The sequence below is a fragment of the Porites lutea genome, chromosome 8 (assembly GCF_958299795.1).
Source record: "Porites lutea chromosome 8, jaPorLute2.1, whole genome shotgun sequence".
In the NCBI taxonomy this organism is placed as follows: domain Eukaryota; kingdom Metazoa; phylum Cnidaria; class Anthozoa; order Scleractinia; family Poritidae; genus Porites; species Porites lutea.
The window spans coordinates 31,691,743-31,713,641 of NC_133208.1; the positions used below are offsets into that span (position 1 = coordinate 31,691,743).

Consider the following 21,899-nt stretch of genomic DNA (forward strand, 5'->3'; position numbering starts at 1 on the left):
AATTGACAGATGTTTCATTGAGTTTCTTGATATGTATGAGAAGGTAGAGAGTTCGATAATCAAGAGGTTGCTGTTGTGAGTTTCTTGCAGTCTGCCATACTGCCAGTGTGACCTGCATACTGCCAGTGTGTTAACTCACTGGTTGACCTAAAATTAGTGCGAACTGGTCGGGGGATTTCAAACGCGCTTAACGAAGTCGTAATAACCTATGAATTAAATGGCTGAAAAAGATTATAGCAATAATACACAAAAACCCACTGATATAGAGTTATTGTTTGGAAGATTAATTGGACAGGAGCAGGACAACAACAACAACAACGACAACAACAAATTCGTAAATATCTGAATAACTGCCTAACACCTGGTGTTGTTTTAGAGAAATGTTTTCACAGAAGTCATAGGATGCTGGAAATTTGAAAACAAAAACTTGCATTATACTAATTCCGCCTTATTACTGATATGAAGTAAAGAATTAAGAATTATCATGATGGCCATTCGCAGATAACCTTTCCAACCCCATCTCCGCTCTACTCGATTACACATTAAAGATTACAAGACTTTCTTCGTAACGTTTCTCTCGACTGTCCCTCAGGTACTTCGAGGATGCAGAGATACACTTTGTTATCAACAGAGGGCCTGCATGATGTGTATATTTGTAATGATAATTAAGATTAAAGTAAAACTACTTTTTTGCTGTGTCATAACTATCATACTTATTCTAGTTAACAGTCTCGGTGGTCAGTTGTATATGTCGATAACTTTTTTTATACAAGGATTTCCTTAAAGTACTTTTCCTGTATTTAGCCATCTTGTTTTGTGCCAGTTTTCTCTTATTTTATACTTATCAACTTTTAAAAAAGCAGCACTTTAAAGCCATAGAATCAAGATGAAGATTTGATCAGCCCATCCTTCACAACACACTCAGCCGGCCTTATCTGATAATTGTTTGTTTTGAAATTATTTCCCAGGACAAGATATTGACAAGATATCATTTGGTAAAGAAATCCTGAGTGAAATTGTATTCCTTAATAAACTATACGCAAGAATTTAACATCATGCTTTTCTAAAAATGCGCTAGTTGCGGTTTTAAAAGTGTAAGTTCAACATGATTTTTGTGGTATTCAAATTAAATTTATTTTTTATTCAAACATAATTAGAGTTAATTTTTCATAAACAAAGGAGCAAAAAAAAAATCGGTATTGACAGCATTATAAAAAGCAGCACAGACAACTCCATTTTTACTATCTTTAAATAATCCATTATTTGCCGGCATCTTTTTAAGCAAATTTGAATCCCGTGACTATGTTCCTAATACAGAAGAAATGAGACTGCATGGTTTAAATGTCCGTGGAAATAGATAGTAACTAAGAGGAATTCTCGAGGGTATGTGATGCGGGAAACCACTTCCCTTAGAACTTTCTTTCGAATCAACAACCCAGTCGCTGTTTCTATTCATGCTACTTACCTTATTTTATAGTTTTGAATATTTTAAGAAACACCCCCTCTAGCTATTCCCACAGTATTGACAGCATGTTTAGATTATTCTCCCCCGTAACCGTTTTTAATTAGTTATTGCTTATTTGAGTGGCTAGTTCCTGTTACCCTGGCTTCTCTTTCCTTCTAAGCCCCGTTGGACACCAAAAACTCTTAAAAATCACGGTCTGACACGCCACGCACATGTAATGTAGGACAAAGTTGTATTTTAAACACCTAAACGAGTGTTTCTTTTTGGCAAAATATACAAGAAAAGCGACTTCTGAAGTATGACATAACCTGGAAACGCAAAATGGAGCGAACGTTCAAGCTTCGACTTTTCACCAAAGTCAATCATATATTGTATTGAATTGTTGCAAGTACAGAGTTTCGAGAAATGGCATCGTCTTTTCCACTAACAGAATTCCTCTTTTTTGGAATAACTTCCACTTGGTTACTTGGAATTGTTAGTACAACGACAACGGTTCCATCTACAGTTTATATTGGTAAGATAGTTTGCGCATTAACTTTTTGTCGTAATTTAATTGGAACATACTTTAAATGTCCTTTGTATCCTTATTAGCCTCATACTCCAAGAATTTTAATGTGTGTCTTGATTTGAAAAACACTCTTTTAGAAGCATCAAACGGAATTTATAGAAAAAAAAAAAAACTTTGAGTTCGGTTTTAAAATGCGACAGGTACGCTCTGCTTAATTATGCAAACCATGGTCTTATTTATCTATGTTTGTATTATTTCTAACCTAAAGCGTTCTGAAAGAGTTTATCTTTTGCTATTCTTGCCTATATCCTTATCTTTTCCACTAATTTTACCTGATTATCGAGGTAAAAATTTAAGTAAACAATTCAAAACTTTCTTAAATCATGTTGTTTTGGCGAGGTATATCACCTGTAAGGCCGGGTGTGTTTTAAAGTTTAATGATAAAGTGGCGATTTCATTTATTTGCTGAGAAAATTCCAATTCACTACATATGTGTCTGTTTAAAATTTATTGTGTTTTATAAATAGGAGGAGCAAAGAATTTTAAACAGCTTATAGCTCTCGTATGCATAAAAAAAAAAGAAATGCCGTGAACCGAATTGAACTCAATCCTTAATAAATGAGACACAAAATATGCTGTGCTGCCTCAAATTCACAATACATTCACAATTGAGCTTTAGGTGAAGTCGTGTTAGGGTTTTGTAATTCAGCATGTTGTTGCATTCTTTGTCTTGTTTTGTCAATTGTTACGCAAGGATATCCAATTGTGCTTTACAGACGGCACGCAACAGTGGTAGCGAATTTGCAATGCACGATTTGAATAATTGTGGGTTCATTGTGGAGTAATGCGTCTCACAAGCCACCAGCTAAAATGCTAGACGCCAGTAAAATTCTCAGGTTTAATTGACAAATGGACTGCCATTGATAATAGCTCGTGGATGGTGGAGTTATTTATCCGACAAATTTATTGTTGCCTCAGCTGATGAACGCAAATTGATTAAAGCTTTATTTCCTTAATCTTGTAGCTCTGTTGTCAAATAAAAGTAGTAGTCAAGAATGGAAGGCTTTTCAGCTTGCAATCAGCCACGTTAACTCAAACAAAAGCTTGTTGCCTAACACAACTGTCAAGGCTTTCGAAGGCGACATGGATGAGGAGAACATTCTTGAATATGGTGAGTGCTTATCATGTGGTTTAAATAACAGCTTCAGTGTGATAAATCTACTCACAGACACCTGCACAATTATGAATATGAACCATGGAATGCATGTTTCCATCATCCGGCACTTCTGCTGAAAAAGGCTTACTTTTGGGCGTAATACCTATCACGAGGATCGTAATCGCCAATTTATGAATGACACACCTGGAAACACGCATAGGGAACCCAACTCACAGTCTCTTCATAGTGTTTTGAGTTGAAACGTCAGCATCTGAATCTCTTGATGGTGTCAAAACAATAAAACTGACAACATCTTACTAACTAAAATAACTAAAAAGTTTATATCTAGTAGAAGATAAAAACGTTTCAGACTGAGGCTCGTTTTGCAAAGACAGACCTACAATGTAGTTTGCCAACATTAATACAAATGCAGTATATTTAACCCACAAGTAATGCTACCCACGTGGAAATGTCTACAACATTTGACCAGGCTGAGAGAAAATTTACCCCAATTTAGATTACATTTGTAAAACATTGTCTCGGTTTCAACCAAGTAAAATCGTTTCACATGAAAGTGGCTATCCTTTTCAACAAAAGAAGGTCAGAAAATTTTCAGTTCAGTCCCACCTTTTTAGAGCCCTGTTTAATTAAATAAAGATACAGGTTCAAGGGTTTTCAGGTTCTTTAACTAAAATGCCACGTTCGTTTTTGCCTTATTCACATTTATACTTTTTCCCTCACTTGCATGTCGTGCCATTTACTCAGTGCATTTATATCACCTTTTTTTGTCTTTTAATAGCTTCAACTATCTCGAAGTTGGGCGTTGTTTCCCTTCTATTAGATTCTAAAGCTACAATTACCCATGAAGCTTTGACCATGATGCTGCAAATTCCCTTGGTAGCCACGGACACTGGATCCAGTCTTCCTGGCGGTGCAGATCATTTGAGATATGCTGTGAGAATGGGTCCAAGCGAACATGATATATCAGCAGCGATACAGGGAATTATTAGTTATCATAATTGGACAAATCTGCTTGTCATGTATGATGGTGAGTTTACAAAAGAAGAGTTTTTTTTTTTTTTCCGGCGGTTTTTTTTTTTTTTGCAACAGTATAAGATTCTGGGAAAATACTCACCTACCCCGCCCCCAAACCACCTTTTGCCCCATGAGAATCGTCGAAAAAGTTGGTTAGGGGAGTGGTAATCATACTGTTCGTTTTATTTTATTGTCATGTCAGTTTATAGACCTTATTCACAATACCAACCATTTCTGCACGCGCATTGATATGGGATAAAAGCAATGTCACGTGGTATTTCAGGGGGCAAACAAGTGATAACATTTTCCAATACGAGTAATCGCGGTCGAGTTTGCTTATACTCTCAGAGCGAGGGAGGATTTAAGTCTTACAAAATGTGCAGTTCGAGTCAGTTTTAACAAGTTTTATGTCCGTATGCCTGCTACTGCATCCAGAAAAGAGACAATGATCACTTCCACTCATAATTTGCCATTATGGTCTTTAAGGTAAAAAGTTGTTCATTTTCTGTTGTTTATCAATTTTTATCACTCACTTTAGCAGTTTTTATCACTCGTTTGCCCCGTGAGAAACCACGTGACATGTGACATTGCTTTTATCCTATCACGTGCAAAGATGGCGGTTATCGTTGATAATTAACAATTAATGAATGAGGCTGAGTATCTTATGAAGAATTATGGAGATCGAGGAGGGTGTTAAACATGCTTACCTTCATCGATCCATCGATCTTAAGTTTATCTTCCATAGTGCACGTTTAGGTTTGTCCAGCTCGCAAATATTCTCCAAATAGCAGATGTCGCCCTTCGAGTTGTCTTCTTGCTGTTCTTGCCATTTTTTTAGCTATTTTTTCGCCTAGTTCTTACTCTTGAAACGAGTGAAACGACCGCCATTTTTGTTTCCACAACCAAAACAACTCAACCTCGTCCCCAGGTCTTCTCGGTTAACGGTGCCTTAACCTGCACTAACGCTGCATTTTTGACGTAATTTCCTCGTTAAACACAAAATTCTTCCAAATTTGGTCATCAGTAACTGGGTATGGTAAATTAAACGTGTGCTTTTAGCCAATCAGAATCGAGGAAATATTTTGAATGAATAATAAGGTCTATTAATACATCTCAAAATTTGAACAATAAAATAAATATAAATAAATGCACAAATATATGCATCAATAAATAAGTAAATAAACAAATAAATAAACTGATATTCTTTTCTTGTAGTTAGATGGAGGCACTTGGCTCACGACTTTGTTCTCAGCCTTCCACCAAAAATAAAGGTTACTAAACTACCGCTTGAACTTGATCATCATGGTCACGCCTCGAAATTGTGTGAAGAAACCAAAAGAAAGCTTGTTGGCTTTCACGATGCACCTATCGAAGCATTTGTAGTATTCCTGGAAAATCACTGGGTCGAGAGTATTATAAACCAGGTATGGAGAAACGAAAAGAGGAGACATGTTTTGTTATCCCTTGCTTTTAAATTTTTTCGTTTCTTTAGTTAGTTTTATTTGTTCTTAAGGTGTTTCGATACAGTTTTTCAGAGGCCATACCGATATTTTTCAATCGCCTTAAAAGTGGTTTTTTCCTTGTCCGATCGCTATAAAATTTTTACCAGTAACTGGCTATGGATTGAGATTTGTGAAAATGTAGTTTTAAATAAAATCGATATTACTATGACAACAATAAACAAAAAACTTTGAAATTGATAAAAGCCAAATTTTGTGTGATCTAGACCTGCTACTGAAAATCCAACACTAGGAACTTAAAGTTTGGTGTTTAGCAAACAATCTCCGAAAGAAGTAAAAAATTCTGTATGTTTGAATTCGACTAAACCGAAAATATATTTCAAACCTTAAATTTTCAATAGCGGTGATAGATTATTTAATGAAAACGTTATAAATGACTCAAATTATTCTTAAGTAGCGTAAGAATGATGTTTAATATCATATTTTGATGCTAGGAAATTTTGGTGCACTTTCGTTCATGCGATCTTGAAATCTAACCCGTTTTCTCACCACCTGTATAAGTGTAACTTCATTCAGAATTTGGACTTTTAGCGCTTTCTTGTATATCTCCAAAACGACTCGAACGAATTTTTTTTAAAATCTCTTCACATAATCTTCATAATGTATATAAAAATGTCTGTAACTTTCATTAAGATTGATTCACTGCAACACCTTGAAATTTCAAGAGAAACCTATCCTACGAACCAGTCAAAAATCTGCGTTACAATATTCACTGTTTTGACGTTATGCTAATTTTTCCAAATTAATGCGGACAATACATATATCCATGACTAGTACATTTCAGTGTGAGTATTGTCAATGTTTTACATTCAAAAGATGCGATAAATTCAAACTAAAATGTACTAGTCATGGAGGTATGTATAGTGCGCATTATTTTGGAAAAATTAGCATAACGTCAAAACAGTGAATGTTGTAACGCAGATTTTTGTCCGGTTCGTAGGATAAGTTTGTCCTGAAATATCAAGGTGCTGCAGTGAATCAATCTTAATGAAAGTTTCAGACATTTTTATATACATTATGAAGATTATGTGAAGAGATTTTAAAAAAATTCGTTCGAGTCGTTTTGGAGATATACAAGAAAGCGCTAAAAGTCCAAATTCTGAATGAAGTTACACTTATACAGGTGGTGAGAAAACGGGTTAGATTTCAAGATCGCATGAACGAAAGTGCACCAAAATTTCCTAGCATCAAAATATGATATTAAGCATCATTCTTATGCTACTTAAGAATAATTTGAGTCATTTATAACGTTTTTATTAAATAACCTATCACGGCTATTGAAAGTTTAAGGTTTGAAATATATTTTCGTTTTAGTCGAATTCAAACATACAGAATTTTTTACTTCTTACGGATATTGTTTGCTAAACACCAAACTTTAAGTTCCTAGTGTTGGATTTTCAGTAGCAGGTCTAGATCACACAAAATTTGGCTTTTATCAATTTCAAAGTTTTTTGTTTATTGTTGTCATAGTAATATCGATTTTATTTAAAACTACATTTTCACATATTTCAATCCATAGCCAATTACTGGTAAAAATTTTATAGCGATCGGACAAGGAAAAAATCACTTGTAAGGCGATTGAAAAATATCGGTATCGCCTCTGAAAAACTGTATCGAAACACCTTAAGCCAAATGTCTTAAAACAGTCTTGAGCCCCGAAGTCTCTAATTCATATAGTACCGACCATTTTTTTATCTTTGAGAATATGGCATATGTCATCAAGTTTACCTCTTCTAAATGTATGCTGTTATCACGTGCGTGGAGGAAGGGGTGGGGGAAAGCTTCGCTGTAAAGGTTGTGCTTGGCGGAAAAGTCCCTCCCACTACCCCCCAAAAGGTACCAGAATCGCCTTTTGTGTGCTTACTTCGCTTAAATTCATTTTTACCCCCAAGAGGTACTAGCTCTGAAAAAAACAATAAATCAAATGACAATTTTGAACAGAGAGGGAAAATTAAAATAGAGCCGATCCCGTTGACCAGCAACTAATTCTCATCATTTTGCGGCTGATCTGAGGTGATTTCAGGTGAACTCTTTGATTTGCATCAACTTTTTCTACAGGTTCACTGTGCATGCTCAATAAAGATAGAGAAGCCTCATAACTGGCTTTTAGCGGATCCGGTAAGTGAGTTCTTCCCTTCAGCGTTCTAAAATCAACTGGTTAAAAAATGAACTTCGACGACGCCCGCTTCCTGATTAATTTAAAACCGCCCACCACTGAGTTTGCTCTCAATCGTCACGATCTTACCGAAAATATGGATGCAGCATTGAGAATACTACAGTTATCTATCGAGTTCAGGACTCATTAGATAAATGAATTTTTGAAGCGATTGGGTAGTTTTAAGTTGTCCTTTGGCAAATTTGCACTTACCTGAAATGCATGTAAAGCACAAATCCAAGTTCTTGATTAAACTCTCAACTATATCAGTCAATAGTTACGATTATAATTTAGATTATGATTATAATCATTGTTTACCATTTTCGTTCAACTTAGATCTCTTCAACTGGTCTGACTGTTCAGCCTTCACAAGTGGTCATGGGATTTCAGCCACACAAATCCAATAGCAATTTGACGCAGAATTTAATGGCAGATTTATTACCGTCTCAGGACATAAAGGTTTGGAACATTTTTCATATATATTTTTTTCTATTTCTTGTTATTGATACATTAACAATTAATGAATGAGGCTGAGTATCTTATGAAGAATTGTGGAGATCGAGGAGGGTGTTATCCGTCGAGGCCGTAGGCGGAGGCGGATAAAACCCTCCGAGATCTCCATAATTCTTCATATGATACGAAAGCCGAATTCAAGAATTCTTTTATTATTCATTCAAAATAATTCCTAGTTTAAAAACATGGCTACTGAACATGCTTACCTCCATCGATTCATCGATGTTGAGTTCATCTTCGATAGTGCTCGTTTAGGTTTGTCCAGCTCCGTAAATATTCTCCAATTAGCAGATGCCGCCCTTCGAGTTGTCTTCTTGCTGTTGACTTGCCATGTTTTTAGCTATTTTTTCGCCTGTAGTTCTTACTCTTGAAACGAGTGAAATGGCCGCCATTTTTCAAGTTCACAACCAAAACAACTTAACCTCGTCCCCAGGTCTTCTCGGTTAACGGTGCCTTAACTTGCGAAAACGCTGCATTTTTGACGTCATTTCCCCGTTAAACATAAAATTCTTCTAAATTTAGTCATCAGTAACTGGTTATGGTGAATTAAACGTGTGCTAATCGGGAAAATATTTTGAATGAATAATAATCTATAATAAGCTGAACAATCGTTCGATTTTAAAGGACTCTTCATTTCTTATCTACGATGCTGTCTGGACTGTTGCGCATGCTCTTCAAGCGTTGATATCCAGTGGAGAATGGGAAAACAGTTCAAGTGGAACATTGCAGCTATCACCGAATGGCATTTTTTTACTGGAGCAATTAAAAAGGGTGAGCAACTGTTGCCTGATTTCTTTCAAAATGCATTTTCGCTATGATATATTGCATTCAGGTGAATTGTAAGCCTGGTGATTATATGAGAATAATGTAAGTTTATTTTTTTCTTTCAGTAACACAGGAGGTTAGATAGAAAAACAACAACAACAACCTATGTATATGTTATGGTTCAGTTTTATCCTTGGTTTAAATTATTTTTTCTTTTGTTTTGGGGAACGGTAATGTATGGTAATGAGTTTGAAAGAAAAGGAAATAGAATTTAAACTAAGAATAAAATTGAACTACAAAATATACGTTTTAAAATTTGTAGCTTTTCTCTGCACGCCTCGACTATTTACTAACAAGTATATTATCCTTTATTCTCGCATATTTTGTAACCGTCAGGTTGAAATAAAGGGAACCACGGATCTTATCCAGTTTAACAGCTCAGGAACTCGGATTAACAGCAAATTGGATATCAAGAACCTTCAAAATAATAAGTTTGTGACGGTATGTAACGTAAAGGAACGTAACGTAACGTACTGTGATGTTGCGGATGAGGGGATATCAAAATACGTGTCCGCTTTACGTTATACAGTAACAGTAAGCGCTTGGACTTAAGCATATTATTGGTGCCTCACCTTGGTTGTCAGGCCAAATATGAGATGGCTGTAACCCACCCAACCTATGAAATCATGTCATTTTATGCAAAGTCAAGTTGTTTGGTTTGGTTGTTCTGTTTAAGGCCGATATTACATTAGAGATCATACTAACTTTTTGTTCCGCACTCAACAGTTCATTTTGACGTGGTGTACATATAAATTCGGGGGAATATTTCTTCGCGTAGGTTATTTCCTATTTGGGGGGGTAGTGATAAATTTCAAACATTAGAGCCAGAAAACAAATCAGTACCATAACATTCGTTCATAACGAGCTAAAATTAAAAGTGTGAAGGGTGTATTTTTTTTTATAAGAACATCTCAGTCACTGTGTTGTCCATACCCCAGGCGCGACGTAAGCAAGTTCCAATGCCCTTCTTTGTCGTCATTTTGAGAAAGAAAAAGTTCCAGAGCTAGAAAATTTGGAGAAAGAGAGAAATCATTTGACACCACGAACTAGATAAGAATTGATTTTCTGATTTTTAAAGGTTAATGTATTGTGTAAAACGTAAATAGGTTGGCCAGTGGAGTTCTTCTCAGCACAAGCTTCAAATCAGTAGCAGACTTCAACAAAACAAAGAGACTGCCGGGATAGTTCCCCTGGACAAACTTAACAGGCGCCTCAAAGTAGCTGTTGTTAAGGTAAAGGACCCACTGAAAAGCGCCATGGCGAGTTGTACCCCCTCTTTAAATATATAACAATTATTGGATGAGGCGGAGTTTCATCTGAAGAATTATGGAGATCGAGGAGGGTGTTCAAATGATAGGAAAGCCGAATTCCATAACTGTTTTATTATTCATTCAAAATAATTCCTAGTTAAAAACAAGCTAAAACATACTTACCTCCATCGATATTAAAATAATCTTCAATTACATGTTTATCGGCAAGTTTAGGAGATAAAAGGTTGTTCATTACTGCAGAAAAATATTCGTCAAATAGCAGATGTCGTCAGTCGAGTTGTCGTCTTGCTGTTCTTGCTATGTTTTTTGCCAATAGCTCGCCTGTTTCTTCCTCGTAAAACAGGGGAAGTGTTTCGCTATTTTGTACTCACTACCAATTGAAGACAACTCAACCTCGTCCTTGTCCTAATGTTTTAGGAGACACATTTGTTTGACACGAAGCTGTATATAATTTGTCAAGTTCCACAGCGAACTGGCATAATTAATTTTAAAATGACACAGCTCCTTTAAATTCAGATTTTTGGCAGTCATTTTTTTTTTCTTTTTTTAGGATGCTCCGTTTGTGATGGTGAATAAAGATGGCGAACTGGAAGGCTTTAGCATTGACCTTATTAAGAAGATCGCTGACATGCTTTCCTTTAGATATGACATTTATCTATCCCCTGACGGTCTTTACGGTGGTGGGAACGAGAAAACAGGCTATACAGGAATCGTAGGAGAAATCACGGAGAATGTGAGTACCAGAAAACAATTCGCCTAGCGAAATAATAACAACTGCTTTAAGGAGCTGTATCACGAAACGTAGCCACATTGTGCCACTGGCGGGGAGTGAGACAGAAAATAACCACTTAACCCTTTAATTCCCAATGGTGTCCAACATCAATTTTCTCCTAACCATATCCATTGATTGTCAAGAGATTTGGTTATGAGTATTAATAAATTGATCACCTAAGAGAAAATGCTTTGATCTTTCATCAAATTCTCTCTACTTATTCTTTGAGGAAATGTGTAGAGATCAGTTTGGAGAATTTGTATGTGGATAGGGGGCTTAAAGGGTTAAAGCATTTGAGAAAGGTTTAGACTGACAAAGAAAATACAAATGATGGCACGGATGGGCAAAATTGAAGATAAATAAATGGATTATTCAGTTTGAGTTTCTGAATCGTATTTACCTAAAAGTGTTTCAAAATTACGCCTCAGTGCTGTTGCTTATATCTTATAACATGACGCGCTGGGGACAAATATTCTGAAGCATTAAAGTCCATTTCAGAGTAGATACGAGTATGATTTATTAGCAATGAAACTAAATGGACCAGGCTGTCGTGGCATAGCCTCCCTAGCTAACGTTCGTAGCCTGTCACGGCCCTTTAAATGGGTAATTATCATTGATAATCAGCTTTCTCCGCATTTCGCTAGATGAAAGAATTGTCGTTGCATGTGCAGTCCTCAAGAGATAGATACGGTGATAGAGCTACATGGGGAACGAAAAAATACTTTTTTACGGTAATTGGATTTTTTTTACCATGAAAATTAATTTCCCGCTTGCAGCGAGCTGACCTTTCCACATCGCCGCTGACCATCAATTCCGAGAGACTGGAAATACTGGATTTTAGCAAGCCATTCATGCAGTTCACAATGAGTTTAATCACCAAGAAACTGGACACTAATGATCATGACCTGACTACCTTTATGCTACCCTACTCCACTGAAGTCTGGCTGCTTACGCTCATGTGTCTTCTGTTGGTGGCAGTGTTAATGTACTTGGTAAATTTCTTCAGCCCATATGGTCATCGATCGCGTCATAGGCATAGGCATCTCGCAGAGACTGGTGAAGAATTCGACTTCTACAACAGTTTATGGTTTTGCCTCGCTTCCATGTTACAGCAAGGAGCGGATCAGACGCCAAAATCATTTTCAGGTGAATTTTAACATTCGGTGCACCGGCTGAAATACTCCCTATATTGCCCACGACCTGCTGCTGCAGCAGAGCTAAGACAGTTCAATGCTCTCTTCCTGTAAAGAAACCCACAGAACGTTGTATTGGGCATTTTCTAGGGTAGAGAAGAGACTAGATTAACATTAGTTCAAAAATTTTCCTTAAATTTTCCTCAAAATGCCAGTTGTAGTGTTGTCAAAAGGTTACAAGGATACACCAAAAAAATCCAGAATTCGGGTCGTTAACAGAACAAAATGATAGATGAGCAGAAGAAAAAATCATCCACCCCCGGTGGGACTCGAACCCACAACCTTTGAATTAGAAGTCCAACACGCTAATCCATTGCGCCACGGGGGCTACACGTATGTTTGTGGAAATATTTTATTTTTATGAAATAATTTACATTTTCTTTGATAAAATTTTAGTTTATCCTTCTTTGCGTTAGCCATTGGTTGTTTTGTGTACTGACCAAATGATGGTACCTGTTATAGGAGAAATACCATTTGATCAATTAAAAGCAAATAAGGAAAAGAAAGCCATTTTCCTTTTTTCCTGTTCACTGAATTTACTCTTTGTTTGCAAGTCGATATGAAATACAATACAATAAACTTAAACTAATATCTTGAACTGTTTAGACCCGAATACGGTATCGCAACCACAAGATGCATGAGAAAATCAGCCGAATTTCCACCTAATCATTTCAGCAACCTTGATGTACTTCGTTAGCCGTTTTGAGACGAATAGGTTCGCAGCAATTAGTTTAAACACGTCGATTGAACTACAGTCGACACCCTTTCCCGGACCAGGCTGAATATTCTTATTTATTGTATAGATACTGATGAAATTCCAAGATTTTTCCTTTTACTGAAAAATCATATTTTCATCGCGCGCAGTGAAGATACTATTTTTATCTTTCATGTGTGAGGATATTGGTGTCGCCATGGTTACTAACATGATTAGCCAATTATTGCCTCTATTTCTCCTTTATAACTTTATATCCGAGTTTCATAACATTTTTGTGACAGGTATTTTGCGACAGGTGACCACTTTAATGTGAGAGAAGATAAAATTCGTATCCCCGCGCGGCCATGTAATATCCTCTATTTTTCCGCCGACTTTAAACTGAAATATTTTTTTATATTATTATTATATTATAGCTTACGACATTTCCGTTTTAGAATATATTGGGGTATCATTTACAGTTAGTGCAGGTTTTTTCCATTTTGTTGGCTAGTTTGGCCGTTTGGAAAAAGGAATAGTTGTAAAACATGTAGTTTTATTGCATTTATTGATTTCAACACACAACATTATATCCTTTTCCTAATCTCAGCCTTAGGTTTATTCTTAAAAATATTCTTAAAATTTGGCAAATTTCAGCCTCAATGATCTTATAAAATATATTCTTATAAAAGAAAAGAGTGTATGCACTTGCAACTTGTCAAAATGCCACTTCAGTATTAACGACCACTTTCTCGCAATGCCAATTAACGCTTTCATATTGAAGGTACTATAGTTGGAACTATCGTAATTGACAACCTCCGCAGGCTTCCTTAAGTCTTGTAATGGTCTCTTACGTGTAGCTTGCAGAACAGGCCTAGGAGTTATTTTTGATAGCCTTTTCAGGAGAGCGAGAGCAAGTGCGAGGTGGGCTGTAGAGCGCCAGACACGCGCGACGGAAGGGATCGAGGCGCGTAATTCGTGCTAAATTCGTCTGCCCATACCCCAATCGCGTTTTGTCCCGTTCGCCTTGAACGGACTACTCACATGAAATATGTTAGTACCCTCTGTATACTATATTGATTATAGTCATTAAAAGGGCAGGTAACGCTGACTGGATAATATTTAATAATTATTCCTCGAGCCCGAATGGGCCGAATGGGCCGAAGGCCGAATGGGCTATTGACTCGGAGGCCATGAGGGCGAGAGGAATAATTGTTTTAGTAAAATCCAGCTAGTTGGTCAAAAATAACGAGAATAAGAAAAATTTAGCTTGTTAAAGCTAGACTTTAATCCTTTTTTGCCGCCAAAAAGCCTGCGCTTTTCGCTACTAGTGGGCTATAACATATAGCCTAGTAGTGGCTCAACTAATCAGAACGCAGCATTGATAACAGACCACTAGTTGGATTTTACTGCCACTGAATCAATGATTTATCCTTTGTACAGCGCTATTCGCAGTTCTTTGAACAACTTGGCCCTGATTTGCAGTTATCTTATCCCCAGGTCGTGTTCTAGCCGGGTGCTTCTGGTTTTGTATTCTGATCTGGATATCGACCTACACAGCAAATTTAGCGGCCTTTTTCACCGTCCGAAACAGTGAGAGGCAAATCAACACATTGGAGGATGTTGTGGAGGGAAATTATCCATTTTATATCCTGCGTGACAGTGCTATTTTTGAGTTCTTTCGCGTTGCCGATTATCACACCTATAGAAAGCTCTGGGAACGAATGAACGCTGAAGATACTTTTGTGAACTCTACTGACGAAGGCTATGCGACGACAAGAAAGGTTCAGAATGCGGTGTTTATGTCAGAGGAACCATCGACGGAATATACGATCATGCAAAAGCCTTGTGATTTGAGGACAGGTATGATTTCATTTCTAACAATAGACCATTATATTGTTTCTTGTAGTAAATCAAAATTAAGGTGGAATTTTTGAAATTTACTTCATTGATACACAGGAAAAAAATCTTTTGGCGGTGAAGTCGCGGCCATAAAGGAGAGCCTCCACAAGCGAATTATTTAGTATTAATAATAATAATAATAATAATAATAATAATAATAATAATGATAATCAAGATGATGATGATGATGATGATGATGTGATGATGATAATGACTGACAAAAATTGAATCGCTGACCCCGACGTGATTTGAACACGCAGCCTTCTGATCTGGAGTCAGACGCGCTACCATTGCGCCACGGAGTCAACTACAGAAGACATCGCTCACTAAAGTGGTGATTTCCTACAACGCCCAGGAAAGTTTCGACCGTCTCTTTGATCGCATTTCGTATCAATGTACTCTACTAAGGAATTTTGATATTAAGCGTCTTATTCATTACTCGCTTGAATTCACTTGGTTTCACAACCATAACAACCAACCCATATAAAACGGTTGCCTCTCCGTTCACCTGCGATCATTCCCCCCTCCCTTTTCTCCTTACTTCTCAAGAGAAGAAGGGTTCTTTTCTACCCAACAACTAAACAATACTAACTTTTATCTCTCATCCACAGTTAAAAATCATCAGTCAGAGTGAAACGATTAAAAGTTTAACTAATTTAAGCTAACAACACAAAAAGTTCTAACAACGATAAGGAATAATAATTGTAAAAAAAAAAATGCACCTGCTTTCCATGGCTCGAAAAATGGTTATGCGCACCTACCCCTTCCCCCCCCCCCCCCCCCTAAGCCAACATTTTGCCCTAAAAGAGAAGTAAGTGTTAATATTAGCCTAGGGGAGGGGCCGGGGAAGGTGGGCAGTTTCCCAGAAACGTATCAATGATCCGTTGTAAACCGTGTACCATACTTCAAAAGAAATCACTGCAGCCGGATTAGAAGAGAAAAGAATTCGCGCATGCCGAAGCTCAACTATACCTCTCCTCTAAGGAAAAAAAAGATTAAACAAACCCGTACTCCTGAAGGCTATCTCCTCTCAATATAACAGCCACGTACCCTTCTCTTTGTGAGGAAAAGAGATTGTAGATGACTCCGTGGCGCAAAGGTAGTGCGTCTGACTCCAGATCAGAAGGCTGCGTGTTCGAATCACGTCGGGGTCAGCATTTTCAAAGCCCCTTATTTATTTATTTATTTATTTATTTATTTATTTATTTATTCATTTTTGCGCATACAATCCCTTATCTTTCTCGCCAGAAATCAAAACCTGTACCTTAATATGATAAATGGCAGAAACGCTTTTAAGAACAGAAATATCGCAATTTATAGGGTGTCCCAAGTTCGTTCCTCTAATTTCATGCACTATAACTTTTGAACAAAACTTTATTTCTTCATCAGAGAAAATATCTAAACGATGTTTATTGCTCTGTCGAGTCCTTGTATTCAGAAGTTCAGTAACCGGCACGCCCCCTTTGTTTGGTTGTTTGGTTTTGTTTTTTTTTTTTATCACGTTCCGTTAAGACGTTGCGGCACGGAGGGCGGATAAGTCATACAGCGCCGGTGGAGGCCCAGATGATCCATTTTGATCATTTTTATCACCTCAGTGATACACAGGAGCCATTTCGACCCCAAACAATTTCATGTTTTAGATTAGGCAGCTGAAAAAAAAATCCTTTAGGCATTCATCCAAAAAAAAAGCCTTTCCGCAGTAAGGCTTTTGTACTTCTTTCTAAATTTGAGACGAGATGAACGTTAGCGTTGCTTGACATACTGAACAGAACCTTTTTTGTTATCTCAGCAGCTCTCAGGGGCCTCCTACTCTTCGCTTTTCATGACCCTGGTCCAGACTAAGCTTGCTAACTGTTGTAAGAGCTACCTGGTTGAGTTCCTCTTTTGTACCTAGCCTTCTTTAAAACTGTTTTAGCTGCTTTATTCAGGACTTTCGGTCTTCCTCTTTGTTTCTTGTCTTCAAAACCTTTATTTCGTGTTGACCATTTAATCTCCCAACTTTCAGATTTTCGAAGTTTTTTTAGCAATTTCTTTAACTGATAAGCCCGTAGACCGAAGTATTCATGGTTATGCTTTCACGTAACTGAGCATTTTTGCGTTATCTTTCATGATATTCACAAAAAACAAGGAAGGAGTTCGAGCAATTAGTGCTACAAAAAAATTATGTGGCGGGAAAATATACTCGCGCACGCGCACTTTTGGCGCGAGAGTACACAAATCGAATATCCGAGTCGAAAGATGACACATCAAGTATGAAAGATTAAATTAGATGGAAAAGACAAGAATTTTCTTTCAACAATTTGCTTATATCAAGTCAAATTGTACTTCATTACAGAGACGTCTGACTTATAAAGAAGAGGAACGAACTTTTGGGACACCCTGTGATTGAATTGAATTGATTTATTTTGTTGCAGTGCATGGCCTTCTTGGGGCTGGAAGTTATGGTGTGGCTATGCCTAAACACTCTCCTTATATCAGGAATATTTCTGTAGCGATACTGAGACTGCAGGAGACGAGTGTGTTAGACAGTTTACATAGAAAATGGTGGGAATACAAAAGTCATTGTCCTAAGGACAGCAGCAAAAGAGGTAGGGCGTCAGGGTTTGAATCAAGCGCTTTAAAACACTAGGCCAGTGTTGATGGTCGAATCGTTGACCCGTTTGTAAGTGAAAGAGAACCAAGAGACTATAAAGGGGACAGAGAGGGCATCCCCCATATACACCCTATTCCACAGGTAATTCGTCTCGAGTTATTGTTAACACCACAGATCTCAAGGGGGATTAGACAACAGCCAATCACATAGCGCGAATGTGTTCCGCGTGGATGACCCACGCTGAGAACCACGCGTCCTTCACGAAATGACGCAGAACAAAATGGGGGAAGACGCGGAGAGCGATTTTGCTATTCCCTTTGTCGAGGAAAACGACGACAGCGAGATTTCTGCGAAAGCTGTGTCAGCGAAACCGAAATTAAAAAAGAATCGCCCTTCCTCTCTTGTATAGAGCTAACAGTAGAGCAGGGAAATCCTTAACACACTGAATATTCTCTCAGGATCATTTATAATTTACAGTTTGAAGAGAGCAATTTCTAGTTTGATGTTTATTTTTTTTCAGTCTTTATAGCGATTATTCCTACCCACTTACTTTGTCAATTGTAGACGAACCCTCCTAAAGCTGAATTTCAAGGGACCATATTCAAGCTCAGAAAGAGAAATAAAATTTCGTCGTTACTTACTTACGTCCTCCATAAAACGCGAAATTAGGCATTTTCACGTCGTAGTCGTGCAAAAACGGGAAAGAAATGAACAAAAAAGTGTGTTGCACGTGCGAAGTTGTTATTTTGCTAATTAAACCTATTGTTTTTTTTGACGTTCTAGTTGTCGTCCGCGTCGTTGGATCTTAAACTCCCTAAATTGTACAAACGACCGGTTTCAATAGACCGGCGAAATTTCTCATTTTATTAAAGCACTGAGGTTACGACAACTTCGAGTTAAACTGATTTCACGGGTTGTCAAAGAGTCCAGCGATTCCTTTTTCCCAGGTGAGCGCCGACTCATTTCGCTTCAATATTCAGGAATGCTCTCGATCTTTTTACGCTTTCATTGCCTCTCGCCCGACATGTTTTGCACGGCGTTTGGTCATGCGAAACCTCCACGAAACATCCACGCCTCGCGCGAGGTAACTTTATCCCGATTCTAAAAATAACTCGAGACGAATTACCTATGGAACAGGGTGTATATGGGGGATGCCCTCTCTGTCCCCTTTATAGTCTCTTGAAGAGAACATAATTAAGCCACCGTTATATTAGCAGTCTGTTGGTCACAGTGACTGTCAAAGCCTCGTAAAGTGACATAGCTTGCCTATAAGGTAGTTTTCTTCTCTCTTTTTCTCTGCTTCTTTATTTTTCCTTTCCTTTTTTCCTTACTTTTTCTTTTTGTTGTGTTTATAGTTTGTGTTTGGTTAAGTAAGAGATACAGCTGCTCGAACAGCTGAACGGAAGTCAAATGAGAAAATGATGGGGGGTGAGGCAAGAAAAAGAAGACATAGCCGGAACAAATTTCGTAGGTTCAATGGAGGCTGTTTTTCTGTCTGTCCCCCGCCCCCCTCCCCCTATCGTTTTTTCGTTTGACCTCGGATCAGCTTTCTCTTCCATTTGCTGTATCCCTTACTTCACAAAACGTAACCTGCAGTGCAGGCGTATTTTGGGTGAGCGAAACCTTGTTCGTGTTCGTAATATTGTTGTAGCCGCCATCTTTGATTTTATGACAGTGGAAGATTGGGGAGAGTAGAAATAATAACCCTTACGGTAGATGCGAGGGCGAAAGAAGGAAAGGGGGGAGGGGGAGGGAATTGAGAGCTCAAAGAAAACGCCTGCACTGCAGGCTACACAAAACGCAAACGAAAAACACACCAAGAAAAACCGCCTGCCACGCAAGCTAAGGCCAAGGCTCATCGTCGAGCTTTTTAGCAGACGGATAGAACATATTGGTTTTTCTAAACTTATCCAAGCGAACTTAACTGAGACAGGGGGACACGCCGGTCAGCCTTTTGCTAATAGGGCGCTTAAGCAACAACGACGGCGACGGCGACGGTTACGAAAGCGTCACTTAAAAAGTATATCTGCGCTGCCTCAAACTTTATCGAGATTATTCCATCTTTTTTAATTCATCAAATGCTGTTATTTCTTTGGAGTTTAATTCTAAAGGATTCATATCAAAGTTCAGGAAAAGAAAAGGACAGTTGTTGTCTTGTGTTCCCGTCCTCAATCAACAAATCGTGAAATTGGGCATTTTCACGTCGTAGTTTGCAGTGACGGCAAAGAAATGTACAATAAAAGCGTGATGAACGTGGAAAGTTGTTGTTTTTGCCAATCTAAACCCGTTGATTTTTTGTCGTTCTCGTTGACGTCGCCGTCGTTGTTGCTTAAGCTCCCTAATGTGTCTTCCCCGTCCCAGGCAACAGTTCCAGAAGTGTTTTCGAAAGTTAACTCGACCCGATTTCCTTTTTATGTCTAAAGTGGCAAATTGAGCTTGAATTTTTTAAATATCACAGCTGTAGGTGACAGCAAGAGGATTCAGCTGGAAAACATGCTGGGAGTCTACCTTGTGCTGGCTGCAGGTGGATGCTTCTCTGTTATTCTGGTATTAGTAGAGATATGGTGGAGGAAACATGGGCGCCACTGTGTAGCTGTGTTGCGCACTAAACTTTCATTCATGAGGTAAGCCGCTCAGTCAGGGACTATACAGGGGCTTTGATTTGGGAAGTGCGGGGGTCAGAGTGCAATTTTGGTTTTTGGAAACTTGTAACATGTTGTAAGGCTAACAAGTTTCAACCTGTGGATACCCGAAATGTATCCAAAGGGTTTCTGTGATGGGTTTCGATATGCAAATGTGTCACTCGCTCACTTTACGTTGACGGAGATCGGCTCGTCGGCTCTAACCCGAACTCCTTGCCCTACATGAAAACGACATAGTTCGTAGTTGCCGAACTAGGGCTCCTGAGCATTGTTCACTCCCGCATCTAAGATAACCTAAAAAGTGTTTTCAATGCATCTACAATAGGAAGAAACCGTCGTTGGGTGCCCCTGATACGTAAGATGCGGGCATAAAAAAGGTTTTTATTATCATTGTTATTTTACAGAGAGAAGACTTCGACAATTATTCGCGCATATCCCCCTTCTGTTCAAACCAGAGATGACGAAGCAGATCACAAAGACGACTACGACAATGATATGTACGAAGGAACTCCATGCTAGATGCCCTAAATTTTATTTGTTATATTTGTACTTGCGACAATCTCCCGTATAACTTTTAAAAAGCTGTTAAATATTATGTCCAAAGTTAATATCAAAATTCAAATTCCCATTTGTTGTCCCCATATGTTTTCAATAGAAGCAGTGGGCAGAATTTGTTGAAGTATCAATTAGATTCATCTTGTGTGATCAGGCCCTCAATTCTCATGACCACTGTGTTTTATAAAGCAGTGATATTACAAGGAGAAATTTGACGCTGATCACTCTTAGGGCTTAAAGGGTTAAAGCTGTATTGTATGTCTCAAAAAAGACAGACTTCAATCAAGCTTTAAAGTAACAAAACAAGATTCACAAAGTAAACCAAGGATTCGAATCAGACTAACATCCTTAATAATAAGAATATTACATGAAGGAAATCGATTCCACACTGTGATCGGTCTGAGGGAAACAATGTGATCATGGTGAAAATAGGCGTGTAGAGAATCTGCAGAGGAGTTAAAAATTCAAAGTTCAGCCCTTAAAATGACGCGGCCCGCAGCCTTATCAGGGCCTCAAAGGATTGGTAGGGAAACACAAAACGGATAAGGTGAATAATTGAACCTAGCCCTGAAACAAAAGAACTGCGACATATGTGGGTTCAAAGAAAGTAGAGGTTTTAAAGAGGTGCGAGGCTACTGCTTAAACCCCTAGCAACAAGAAGCATATAACACATTCCTAAAAATGGTTGACGCGGTAGTTTAGCAGTGATATCAAACCATCAAACCGTTGTGTGTACAGCTGTATTATTGACGTACAATATACAACCAATCATCGGATGAAAACTAAAACAGAAGTGCAGTCTAAAGTTAACAAATTATGCTAAAAGGAAGGATTGAAATGTCATTTCAAATTAGATGAACAACTGACTATATTATTGATATATTGATATATTGTCCCAACAACGCGCGCTCTCTCTGGTTACTTCGAAGTCACATGACATCTAACAATAAAACTGTTGCCCGCCAAAATCTCTAAGCGGGCGACATTGCAAAATCTATGACGTCAGAGGGTAACAGTGCACTGTTACCTGCGAATGTTGACCTACGATCGCCGTTACAGCGAGGATTAATTAATTTCCAGCTATATCAAATCAGTTAAAGACT

General features: G+C 38.0%; 1 protein-coding gene and 3 non-coding genes across 4 annotated transcripts; 2 read left to right on the plus strand and 2 right to left on the minus strand.

Annotated features, from left to right (window-relative positions):
- The first annotated feature begins 1,643 nt into the window (after nt 1–1,643).
- On the plus strand, nt 1,644–21,075 carry LOC140946817 (glutamate receptor 4-like). The gene is made up of 15 exons (XM_073395926.1): nt 1,644–1,979; nt 2,998–3,144; nt 3,929–4,177; nt 5,380–5,588; nt 7,743–7,802; nt 8,176–8,298; nt 8,977–9,123; nt 9,514–9,618; nt 10,284–10,409; nt 10,999–11,181; nt 11,997–12,366; nt 14,605–14,967; nt 17,421–17,594; nt 20,058–20,223; nt 20,646–21,075. Exons 1-15 carry the CDS (start codon nt 1,871–1,873, stop codon nt 20,758–20,760), a joined length of 2,646 nt encoding a protein of 881 aa, XP_073252027.1. The 5' UTR covers nt 1,644–1,870; the 3' UTR covers nt 20,761–21,075.
- Trnar-ucu (transfer RNA arginine (anticodon UCU)) lies at nt 12,668–12,741 on the minus strand. The gene has a single exon. It is a non-coding gene; the product is annotated as a tRNA-Arg (tRNA).
- On the minus strand, nt 15,240–15,311 carry Trnaw-cca (transfer RNA tryptophan (anticodon CCA)). The gene has a single exon. It is a non-coding gene; the product is annotated as a tRNA-Trp (tRNA).
- On the plus strand, nt 16,089–16,160 carry Trnaw-cca (transfer RNA tryptophan (anticodon CCA)). Its single transcript has one exon. It is a non-coding gene; the product is annotated as a tRNA-Trp (tRNA).
- Nucleotides 21,076–21,899: the final 824 nt, after the last annotated feature.

Coding starts and splice junctions, on each gene's coding strand:
- LOC140946817 (XM_073395926.1), top strand. CDS start 1,871: ATGGCATCGTCTTTTCCACTAACAGAATTCCTCTTTTTTGGAATAACT. Junction 11,182..11,996: donor TAGGAGAAATCACGGAGAAT/GTGAGTACCAGA, acceptor TCCCGCTTGCAG/CGAGCTGACCTTTCCACATC. Junction 12,367..14,604: donor GACGCCAAAATCATTTTCAG/GTGAATTTTAAC, acceptor TCTTATCCCCAG/GTCGTGTTCTAGCCGGGTGC.